The 12,180-nt window shown below is 37.9% G+C and overlaps 1 protein-coding gene across 21 annotated transcripts in view; it reads left to right on the top strand.

The window, feature by feature from the left end:
- Positions 1 to 12,180, top strand: part of ank1b (ankyrin 1, erythrocytic b) — a 75,852-nt gene that overhangs the window by 30,363 nt on the left and 33,309 nt on the right. For all 21 annotated transcript variants that reach the window (XM_023960473.2, XM_078955745.1, XM_078955742.1 and 18 more), the window contains 17 exons: positions 2,912 to 3,010; positions 3,252 to 3,350; positions 3,564 to 3,662; positions 4,734 to 4,919; positions 5,021 to 5,119; positions 5,212 to 5,310; positions 6,238 to 6,336; positions 6,467 to 6,664; positions 7,026 to 7,124; positions 7,394 to 7,492; positions 7,779 to 7,877; positions 8,012 to 8,209; positions 9,810 to 9,908; positions 10,085 to 10,183; positions 10,332 to 10,529; positions 10,689 to 10,787; positions 12,004 to 12,102. In XM_023960473.2, coding sequence (XP_023816241.1) covers positions 2,912 to 3,010; positions 3,252 to 3,350; positions 3,564 to 3,662; positions 4,734 to 4,919; positions 5,021 to 5,119; positions 5,212 to 5,310; positions 6,238 to 6,336; positions 6,467 to 6,664; positions 7,026 to 7,124; positions 7,394 to 7,492; positions 7,779 to 7,877; positions 8,012 to 8,209; positions 9,810 to 9,908; positions 10,085 to 10,183; positions 10,332 to 10,529; positions 10,689 to 10,787; positions 12,004 to 12,102 — 2,067 coding nt within the window. The remainder of the gene's footprint in view (positions 1 to 2,911; positions 3,011 to 3,251; positions 3,351 to 3,563; positions 3,663 to 4,733; positions 4,920 to 5,020; positions 5,120 to 5,211; positions 5,311 to 6,237; positions 6,337 to 6,466; positions 6,665 to 7,025; positions 7,125 to 7,393; positions 7,493 to 7,778; positions 7,878 to 8,011; positions 8,210 to 9,809; positions 9,909 to 10,084; positions 10,184 to 10,331; positions 10,530 to 10,688; positions 10,788 to 12,003; positions 12,103 to 12,180) is intronic.

Here is a 12,180-nt window from a genome sequence, read left to right as displayed (position 1 = left end):
AATGAGAATAAAAGCCACAGTTTTGAAATAAATGTTTAGTTTTAAAATGTTTATATTAATTTTTCATCAAAATAAAAGCATGTTTTCATTCCGATTCCTTGTTATTTCTTTCTCCTATAACTTCGATTAACAAAACAATCCACTCATTTGCTCCTGGTCCGGCCCTTCTGTCAATTTCTAGAACCCTTTGTGGCCCATTAATTAAAGTTTACCCACCCCAGGGCTAAATAATGGCTTTTTTGGATTGAAAAACTCTACCATTTTTGTAGATATTGTTCCATAATTGGTCAGATTAAAGTTATTAAATGAACAAAGCACATTGTAATAATATTTGCAATTTAGGTCATAAATTATGTAACAGTGAAAAAAATTCAGTTTATTTTATTATTAAACCTATCAGTTAAAGTTATAGCAGCAAACTTCTATTCATGATCCTCTGAGAGTTGATTTATGTTTCAAATCCTGGATATTTGGCTTGTTTTCTCTAGAGATGCCAGCTTTTTATAGTAGAAATAAATACAAACATTCTTTCATAAGTGCATGCATTTGTTTACCCACCACACCGAGTGAAAGGAGAAGATGTGCCTTGGAAGGAACACCATAAAAACTCAAAACAAGGATAAAAGAGCTGATTGCACGGAACTATCTAGTGCCCTAAACTTTTGCGCAATTTGGACACATGCTCCTTTTTTTTTGTTTTTTGTTTTTTTGTTTAAACACTGAATAAAGTGTCTCACATTTGCTTAAGTAAAAACCTAATAAACATGATCATTTTATAAAGACTTTTTATGAGTATATTGTGTTCTGATGATGTTTTATAAAAAAGAATGAACTTACATTTGTTTTTAAATGAAAGTTTGTTCTAACACAATGCATTGTGGTAAATACTCACTAATCTAGGGAGCATTATCGCAAAGACTTTTGGAAAATTTCTAGCGCACTGGATTTTAAAAACTAAGACCCCCCCAAAAGATGGTGAATACCCTATATGGTGCAGTGAGTAGCGAGCGGTGTGGGACTTCAGATATATCCTTAGTCTTTATATAAATACACACATTTTCTCAGTGGAAAGCTTATTTTTAGGACGATTTAACTACGTGGAGCAAAAAAAGAAAGAAAATGAAACATCTATGACAGTTAAATCCCTTTTTGATTTTGTTTAAAATAGTATACATTAATAATTAACCATATTAGATTGAAGTCTTCGGTCCAGCTTGTCAGGAGGGTCGTAGAGTAGGGGGGTGGGGGGGTGATCGCTGCCATTGTGATGAAAGTCCCAGACACTGCTGCTAATGTGGGAGAGAATGTTATTTTCATATTTCTGCATCAGTATTTAGGGTGCAACCATAGAAAAAATCAAACTCAAAAGAAACTGTGTATAAGTTACAGCTTCCTACAACTCCCACAACCTTACATCACGAATGACCTCATCGTTTTGTTTATGAGCGTGAAGGCCATCATGACATTTACTGTGTTTGTTGTTGGGACCTCATATTTCTGCAGTCAGAGCAAAGGTGTTTGTATTATTATGCACATAGAGGATGACACCACCACCTCATTTACATCTCATATTCCCCTATTTACACATCACCAACCTCTTCAGCTTTTAACCACGTTTATTTGCTTAAATACATAGTATTGCTAACAAAAAAGTAAAATAAACTGAGTTTTGGGAAGTTGTATTGATGATGATCTTTCATAGAAATTTCATTCAGTACATTAAAAGAAACAAATGTTAATTTGATACCAATACATGGTGTTTATAATATACCTCCTTAATTTTTGCATACCTGCCTTATTGCATTAACATTTTGGCAAACACAATAAGAACCCATAAATTCAGTTTATACAAAAAAATAATAAGAATAGTCACTGGAAGTAACAACAGGAAGCCATCTGTTTCTTTTTTTTTTTCATAAAATACATTAAAATGAACCGATTTAGTAAACTATAGTATTTTTGAATTAATGTATAAACTGCATTGTAAATGTTTACCTCAAAATATAAAACTAAGTTTGAAAAAAAGAGTAATTACAATTTAAAAGGTCGTGCAAGTTAAAAAAAAAAAACTTGACTTAGTTGAGTTTCAACTCAGGATATCAGGTTATGGAATAATCTTCAACTAAAAAACAAAATCAATTAACACTTATTTTTAAAATGAAATACTTTAAAAACATGAACAATAAAAACTGTTTTGTCGATGTCGAATCCACATTAGCTGGTGCTCGCTATAAGTTGTATTTTTTTTCCAGACCACCCAGGTGGATTAAAGCAGGAGGCGGAGCCTCTGTGTGCACGCGCTGCAGTCACCTGAGCATACAGTGCACCTTTGAGAAAGCCTTCACACATCACTGATGCACAGCATGTTTACCATTACTGAGTACATGCTCACAGAGAGACAGCGCAGCCCACTTGAACTGAGTGACACTGCAGTATAAAGAAAAGCCTGAGAACATGACGGATCACTCTGACCCCCTGTGGTCATATTGGATACTGCAGGCAGGTTGCAGCCAAAGCTGCAGCAAACATCTGCACACATGACATTAGATTAGCCTCAAATAAACCAGTCTTTATGTTGTGAAACAGGGTGGACGCTTAAATAAATAAGTTCCCTAGCAGAAAGCAAATGTACTTTATATCTAAGGTCAAAGGTCATGAGAGTCTTTGGTGACACAACACTGTAAGGCAGAGAAGAATAAACCCCAAAGAGACAAATATATATATATATATATATATATATATATATATATATATATATATATATATATATATATATTATTTTACAATTTTCTATTTTTTAAAATGTATTATTGAGTTAATGCAGCATTTGTTTCTTTGTTTCAAATGTTTCACTTTTTTTTGTTCAAAATCTTTTTCTTTTTTTTTGAATAAACTATGTTTTCTTCGTCAGAATGGTCTAAACGGGTTGCATCTGGCCTCCAAAGAAGGTCATGTCAAAATGGTTTTGGAGCTTCTTCACTCTGGCATCGAGCTGGAAGCAACCACCAAGGTAAGCTGCTCTCTGTGTTCATCTGCAGCTCCACCAAAGGGCAAAGGTTCCTATGTTTGAATATATTTGATTAAAAGAAAAAGTTGTTTGGCAACTGTTTTACTATTTTCATTCTTTTACATGTTTAATAAAGAATTTGTGAAGGTTGTGTCATAATCACACTTTTACTACATGGAAAGAAAAAGATCTTTGCTGCATCTACTGGAACAAATCGGCATAAATCTTTTCTGTTTGACTCCAGAAAGGGAACACTGCCCTTCATATCGCAGCTCTGGCTGGACAGGAGAAAGTGGTGGCTGAGCTCGTCAACTATGGTGCCAATGTCAATGCCCAGTCCCACGTGAGCCTCCACAGCCAGTGTGCCTGACTGTGTATCTAATGGGATGATATGGCTGCTAAAAAAGAACAAAATTATCTTTACGTGTTTGCAGCAGCAGCAATGCATGTCTGAATGGTTATCGAGTTATTTTTAAAACTGCACCACAGCTACATTTTCTTTCAGGATAATTAATATAACAAAATGAAATAGCGTGTGATTATTATGCCCAAACAGAAAGGTTTTAGCCCGCTCTACATGGCTGCACAAGAGAACCATTTGGAGGTGGTCAAGTTCCTGCTTGAGAATGGCGCCAACCAGAGTCTCCCAACTGAGGTATGTGGGTTCTTGAAACCAGGAATTGTATTTAAACAGCTTTCAAGGCTTTCCCACTCCAATGAAAATTGTGTTTTTAACATGTTGTCGTGGCATTTTTCTCATGATATAGAACATATAAAAAGAAAATTATGATTAAAATATCATATCTAAGTATTTCTTTATTCAAACCGTTGTGAATCAGGAGCAGATGATAAAGGCTTTTAGATGTTTCGCTATCGGCAAGTCACAAGTCTCTGCTCTGCTTCATTTAGATGCATCCTTGTAGACAAATAGATCCATGTACGTCTTTGTTTTCCTCATCTGAGCTGGCATCTGGCTCAAAAACTGTTCGGCTGGATTGCTTCGATATTGCTCACCATTTTAGTGGAAGAGTGTGTGAACAGAGAGCTCAAATTGTGGGTGATGGGAAGGGGGTGTGGGGTTGCTCCACAACGTAAGTACTGCCGCTCTGCAAAAACTGTATCCTAGAAAATGACACAGTATTTTTTATTTTCTTTTTTTGGGAGGGAAGGGTTACGCTAAAAATGCCATACTTATAATTAAAAGACCACTGGAAAGGCTTTAAAAGATGGTCAGGGTGGGTCTTTAAAGACTTAAAAGACTAAAAAATAGAAAAAAAATGTACATTCACTTTTCCTTTAAACCAGAGATCCAATTTCTTTAAACACAATTTCTTTTATTCATTTTTCATTAGTAACATTTACAGCTTATTTACACTTTGCCATGTGTAATTTTTTTTTTTTTTTAAACAAAGTCTAACACAATTTTGACTTATACTGTTCCCTTGCTCAGTTTTAACTGCTACTAGAATTGCCAAAGTCTTCATTTGGTTGCTTTGACTTTTCTGCAGATGCCAGTTTCTCTTCATTTATGCCAAATAAATATTTGTTAATTCAGCTGAATTTAATCTTTGTTTTTGAAAAATTCAATGTTTTTTTATGACAATAGCACAAAAAATAAAACATTTCACAACAACTTTGATCAATATTGTCTGTAAGTCTCTGTCAGGAAGTCCATGGTTAACACTCCTCCTCTGCTTTGTGGCTGTCTGTTGTTGCCCTGCATCAGGATGGCTTCACGCCTCTTGCCGTGGCTCTCCAGCAGGGCCATGAGAATGTTGTGGCCCTGCTCATCAACTACGGCACCAAGGGCAAAGTCCGCCTCCCCGCTCTACACATCGCTGCACGAAACGACGACACACGCACAGCCGCCGTTCTCCTGCAGAACGACCCCAACCCTGATGTTCTCAGCAAGGTAGAGCCGCACTCAATGAGATCATGTGTGTCATCTTCGGGGTCTCTCTGTAATAAAGAGGTGTTTAAGGAACTCTGGGTAATCTGTAACTGTCTTCACAGACTGGTTTCACTCCTCTTCACATAGCAGCACACTATGAGAACATGAGTGTAGCTCAGCTGCTGCTCAACAGAGGAGCCAATGTGAACTTCACCCCTAAGGTTGGCTTGTCTTATGGTTAAAACTCACATTTTGAGGTGGAGAAGTCAACATACTTCTTATAAGATTTTGAAAACTGTCACTTTGTTTGCAGAATGGCATCACACCCCTTCATATAGCTTCCAGAAGAGGCAACGTTATGATGGTCAGACTACTGCTGGACAGAGGAGCACAGATTGATGCCCAAACCAAGGTAAGATACTGACACATCCCCTATCATTGTGTCTGCTCTCTTAAAAAAATTGGGTTATTTCATTAACCCAATTCTTGAGTTGTTCATGTTTTTTTTGGGTGACATCAATTTTTAGCGAGGGACCTGGCTGCAGACAAGATGGGTCCTGACATCATCAGCCAGAAGCCGGAAAAACTGTGACCCTAACCCAAAAGTGTTCCAAATTGTTGAATAAACTTTTACTAAGGTTTAAAACTTTAACTGTTTGTGTTGCTAGTTTACTTTTGGTTGAGAACTTCTGGTTCTGGACATTGACGTCTGCAGCTGGGTCCTCTTGAGCTATGTCCGAATTCACGCCTTATCCCTAACTAACTACTAAAACGGCTATTTATGAATCCACTGTGTTCTGACGATGAAAAAGTTGATAGTTTTTTTTATTTTTTAAACACGTATGATCATAGCAAAACATTTTTCAAATGTAATGCATTGTGGTCTATATTCCCCAATCTAGTTTTTCCTGAGCCCCCCCCAATCAGCCATAAGAAGTTGGGTTAAAAATTCATAAACAAACAGTGTGTGGATTGCAGAGTATGGGGCTTTGGTATACAATGATATATAAACATTCTACTGCACAGCAAAAACTACATGTATTTTTAGCTTAATTTTTTTGTCAAATTAAATCATTTTACTCCACTGAATCTAAAATATAAGAGGATAATTTATTTGCTTAATTACTTTTTAGAATGCTGGTAGATTTTTTTTAAATAAAAAGTGATTTAGGATTTATTTCCTGAGTCATTTCATCTCATTCCACTATTTTAATACATTTTACTACAAATTAGACACATATTATTCTAAGTCAGTATTTTTTACTAAATTCCTGTGCCTGAGCTGATTTCCAAATGTTCTTGTCATCTGCTCCTCTGTTCTTCCTTCATTTCTTCCCAGGATGAGCTGACTCCTCTCCACTGTGCAGCCAGGAATGGTCATGTTCGCATTATTGAGATCCTGTTGGAACACGGTGCTCCTATCCAGGCTAAAACAAAGGTTAGTGTCATTTTCCTGCTGTACTACTACACCAGTAGCTTTACTGTTAAATGTTAATTCTAATGTTCCTGCTGTTAAAAACGGTATCTTTCTCTGTAATAAAGCTTTATTTAAATTTCTGTGCACATAGAACGGGTTATCCCCAATCCACATGGCAGCTCAAGGGGATCACATGGACTGTGTCAGGCAGCTACTGCAATACAACGCTGAGATCGACGATATCACGCTGGACCACCTAACCCCGCTTCATGTAGCAGCCCACTGTGGTCACCACCGCATGGCCAAAGTTCTCCTGGACAAGGGAGCTAAAGCCAATGCTCGTGCTTTGGTGAGTCCCTGATCCACAAAGTGCTGCGTGTTTCTGTCAAAGTAAAACGCTAAATAGTTATAGTCCCTTCCAGTGGTAGAGCTAGAACATGTGTTTTTTTATGATTATCTTTATTTGAATTGTCATTTTTGCAAATTTAAGAGGCTTGTGTTGATGATTTCTTAATCTTTGTCAATAATGACACAAACATTGACTCCAAAATTGTGGGGCAAGTAAGGGGACAAATCTTTTTGCTGGAAGGGGCACTGCCCCCTTTGCGTCCCCCAGAGCTCCGCCCCTGGTTCCTTTAGTTTTGACATAAGAGAACAGGAAGGTTCTCTTCCTTAATGTACACATGAACTGTTGGTGCTTGTTCCCCCAGAATGGCTTCACGCCTCTTCACATCGCCTGCAAGAAGAACCACATGCGGTCCATGGACCTGCTCCTAAAGCACTCTGCTTCATTAGAAGCCGTCACTGAGGTGAGTGACGATGCAAACAATGTCATAAAAACAAAAAAAAAAACTTTTCAACCAAAAACAGGTTTATGTGTCCAATAAGTAATGATGGAAAAAAGGAGAATTTTTTTTTTTTTTGCGATGCCATCCATCCTTGTACTTTTTTTTTTTTTTACATTCAAGCAATAGTTAATTACTTCTAAGTCATAAAATCTTTTTAAAAAAATCTTGCAGTAACCCTGATTGAAAAATCCCTAAGTTCCGTGTTGATTCCTTGCTCTGTGTGTGTGCAGTCTGGTCTCACTCCTCTTCATGTAGCAGCATTCATGGGTCATCTGAATATTGTCAAGAATCTCCTCCAACGGGGAGCTTCACCTAATGCTTCCAATGTGGTAAGCAACTTTTTTTTTTCCCAGCAAAACTTTCTCTTTTGATGTCACAAGCCATTTTTTCCTATAAATACTTTTTTTTTTCAATTAAAAATGTGTTCTAAATGTTTTGTTGAATTTTTAAATTCATGTGAAGAAACAGTGGATTCAGCAGAATGTATAACAACATGCTTCAAAAGAGATGTTTTTAGCTGTTATTATGTAAAAAATAATTCTGTATCTATCCATTTTGTTCACACACTGGTTCCAATAGTGTAAAAAAAACATTTCCTGTTGTTATCTGCATCAGAAAGTGGAGACTCCCCTCCATATGGCCTCCAGAGCAGGACACTGTGAAGTCGCTCAGTTCTTGCTGCAGAACGCAGCGCAGGTGGATGCAAGGGCGAAGGTATAAAGCACCATTTCCCCCAAAAAACTCTGTTTTCAATGGTGCATTTTTTAGTTGCTGTTTTGCAGACACACTCAGCTTTAGTGTTCTCACCCCTCAATTTCCCAAACTCTTTCCGTGGTGCTGTTTTGCAGGACGACCAGACGCCCCTACACTGTGCCGCTCGAATGGGCCACAAGGAGCTTGTCAAGCTGCTCCTGGACCACAAGGCCAACCCAGACTCAGCCACAACTGCAGGACACACGCCCTTACACATTGCTGCTCGCGAGGGACACATCCACACCATCCGAATTCTGCTAGACGCCGGAGCACAGCAGGTCAAAATGACAAAGGTTAGTTCTAAAGCTACCCAAGCTATCCAATCCAGGGGTCTGGAATCGTTTACTCTTAAAGGTCCATTCAGGTCAATTTCTCCCTGAACACAACCAGGAGCCAAAAACTCTTACTTTACCCAAATGCCTTTATGCCATTGACATTATTATTATTGTTATTTCGGCATAAATAAAATATAAAAAGAAAATTGCCTTTTTTCAAAATATGAAATAGTTTATCACTTTTGGGATGACTTCCTTTCAAAATAAAAGCCACTCTGTTCCACTCATTTCAATGCATCAAATGTATTACAGGTAGTAGATATTGGAAAGATTGACAGAAATAATAATAATAATAATGAAAAAACTTCTAGTAAAAACAATTTTTTTTACCATTTGTGGAGTAGCTAAATAAGACAATCGTAAACATAACTTCTTAAATCAGAGCTGATTAAGTGACCTTTACCACATTTTCTGAACCATAAAGCTGCGTTCACACCTGACCCGAAATCAAGAATGTGTGTTTTGCGTGTTCTGGAACCTTCATCACATGCCCCCTGTTTGCCCATGGTATTTACACTGGACTGTTGCTATTCGGTAAAAGCACGTGTCCACGACCTACAGTTAGAAGAGGCATGGGATGAAATGTCAAACCAAATCTTGTCTTGCTCCTTTTTTTTCTATTCCAATATAGAAAAAAATTGGTGTCATATAATTCCAACAGCAAGTGTTAATTTCTCCTCCATGTTCAATTTTCAAAGGTTTGGCACGTCTGTGAATTGAAAGGGACGCCATCCATATGTCACTACCAAATCCAAGTCTCTGACTGGTCAAAGTTTGACCTGATTAAGTTTTTTATGCGCATTCAAAGGCCATGCATTGTGTACATAGAGCCTGAAAACCATCGTAGAAACTTGCATAGTGACGCATGAGAGTTTTGAACACGGAAGCCTGAAACGCGCCTTTATCTAAACGTGCATTTAAATAAAGTTTTCATTGAAAGTGGTTGTTTAAATACACGTTGCCGATGGCGGTGTGAAGGTAGCTTCAGGAACACCTAAAATCCTTGAGTTTGTTCAAAAATAAAACGTGCGCCTTGTAATCCAGTGCGCTCTGAGTATGAATGCTGGTTGTCCTTACTAACCAAAAATTTAATTTTTGTGCTACAAGAAGTTCGAAAACTTTTCCAAATGTAGTTTAACTTTGTCAAATTACGAAGCCGAACTGGTTGATGGATTGTTGGAGCATCACGGGTAGTGCAGTCAGGTGCCTCGCAGAGTAATATGTACTGTGTTTCAACTATTTGTGAATGAGATGAATTAAGTTTAATTTAGTTCACCTTATTTCTATTTTTTTTTTACTAAATACTTTTACTTTACAGTTACTTTTCAAGCCAAAATCTATTTTTTTTTCCTTAACCAGAGAGCTACAATGGAAGGGTAAAAGAGCCACATGTGACTCCGGAGTCTGAGGCTGCAGGCCCCTGATCTAATCTGTTTATTTTAACATAATTTGCTTTTCTTTAGGGTGACTTTTTCACCTTTCCTCATTTTAACATTGATTGTAGTTTTGTGCGTGTCATATTTTTAGTGTTTTGAGGTGTGTGTTTTGTTTCGAGCAGAAAGGTTTCACTCCTCTCCATGTGGCCTCTAAATACGGAAAGGTGGATGTGGCAGAGCTCCTTCTGGAAAGAGGAGCCAACCCCAACGCAGCCGGAAAGGTTTGTCGATCGCTGCTCCTGCACATCAGGAGTGAGGAGCAGCTGCAAGCTTCCTTCCATTCCAATCACTTCTTTTTATCAGCTGATTGCTTTCTGACCATAGTTTGTGATTCATATATACATGTTTCTGTGTGGGTTTGTCTTTGGATTTATAAATGTCCGTGTGTGGTCGACAGAACGGCCTGACACCGCTTCATGTGGCCGTCCATCACAACAACCTGGATGTTGTTAAACTCCTGGTCAGCAAAGGAGGATCAGCACACAGCACTGCCCGAGTAAGAGGCTCACATATGTGTGCACGCACTGCAGGAGCACAAACGTGCTACGTGCCATCACCTATGCAGCTATGCTAAATTCAAGTTGTGGGTGTTTTTGAAAGAGCGCCGTGCATCCCTGTTTGCTTGCTTGTCTTTCTCCACACAGAACGGTTACACGCCTCTCCACATAGCTGCCAAGCAGAACCAAATCGAGGTGGCCAGTGTTCTGCTCCAGAATGGAGCCTCTCCAAACTGCGAATCCCTCCAAGGCATTACGCCACTGCACCTGGCTTCACAGGAGGGACGGCCAGACATGGTTGCCATGCTCATCTCCAAGCAGGCCAACGTGAATCTAGGAAACAAGGTGCGTTGGAATGAGACTACTCATTTATCTCTCGAAGAGCTGTAGTATACATTTTTTAGTGTTTGCTAAAAGTGATTCTACATTCTGGGAAGAAAGTACGGGAAATGCTCTTAAAAAGAATGTTGTTTTTTTTTGTGCTTCTGTTTTGTCATTTTTCAGAATGGACTGACTCCTCTTCATCTCGTAGCTCAGGAGGGTCATGTGGGAATCGCAGACACGCTGGTCAAACAAGGGGCTTCTGTTTATGCTGCCTCGCGGGTTAGTCACATCACAACCACTGGCACTCTGGTCTTTTGAAGTCAATTTAGAGGCAGAAACACTGCCAATTTTGGTTTCAAAAAAAGCTGTTGGGTTTTGAAAACCTTCTGCCGTGAAAGTTTGAACACTAGGGACATAAAAGTTAGAGATATGTATGCAAAAATTGATTAAACACAGGGGGTCAAAGCAAAAAGATGTTTTTTTTTAAAACCCTATGATGAAATCCAGAAAAAAATGATATTTTTAATGAGAAATATATATATATATATATATATATATATATATATATATACATATATACATACTGCATATAAAATCAGTTATGACAATATTAAGTAACGTTGCTCACACTGATGTTAGTTCAAAATAAAAAAAATATTGACATGAGTATTCAGTGTTCAAATTGATCTACACATTTCAACATGGTGTCGCTGTATCATAAAGAATAAATCATCAACTAATTTAGCATTTTTCAATGCAGCAAGTAGTCATTTAAAAATCTCAACAATAGATGAGTTATTCTCTCAATAAACGTTTGAAAACTGCTAAAATTTTTCTCGAGATTTCATCGAAGCAGCCATTTTGAAATGAGCAGGAAAAGCCTTTCTGCTCTGTGCATCGATGCTCACTAGATCATGAAATGATAAGGTGAATATAGACCACAATGCATTGCGTTCAAAAAATTTTTGCAAACAAAATGTACTTGAATCTGGGACGTCATATTCTCCATTAAAACAAAAAAAAGTAGTGAGCATGGTTTTCAAACTGCTTTTAAAATCCAGGGCTCTAGATAGTCTCACACTAGATAGGTTTTTTAGTAGTTAGTGATTAAGGTGGGAATTCGGACATAGCCCAAGCCATATAGAATAGGTTTATAAGGAATTTTCCATGCTAATGAGATAGGGGTCTCAGAAATGCCTGTATCAAAAACGATACCAGTGGTTTTAGTGTTAAATAAAAAGTGCCACAGAAAAACAAAATGTATTTGTTAAAAGGCATTTTAATTTACAGTTTTAATACCAATTGAATATTGTATCCAGTAAGGTAAAATAATCGGACTATATCGCCTTGCCACAAAGTTAGTTGAATCTTTTATGTATCAGTTTGTGGACTTTTTATTGAGATCGAATCATGTGAGAGGAAAATATATACACCCCTAATAACTGGACGCCAGAAAGACCAAGCAGCTCAATCTGCACTTCTCTTTTTGTCTTAGATGGGCTACACACCTCTTCACGTGGCCTGTCACTATGGCAACATCAAAATGGTGAAGTTCCTTTTGCAGCAGCAGGCTCATGTGAACGCCAAGACGAGGGTAAAACCACCATGTTTCTCATCCTATTACTGACTAAAGTGCTGCTGTGTGCCTGACTGGACTCTCTTTGCATCCATA

Source organism: Oryzias latipes, chromosome 12, assembly GCF_053564925.1.
Source record: "Oryzias latipes strain Hd-rR chromosome 12, Olatipes_Hd-rR_3.1".
Classification (NCBI taxonomy): Eukaryota; Metazoa; Chordata; class Actinopteri; order Beloniformes; family Adrianichthyidae; genus Oryzias; species Oryzias latipes.
This window is presented reverse-complemented; position numbering and strand designations above follow the sequence as displayed.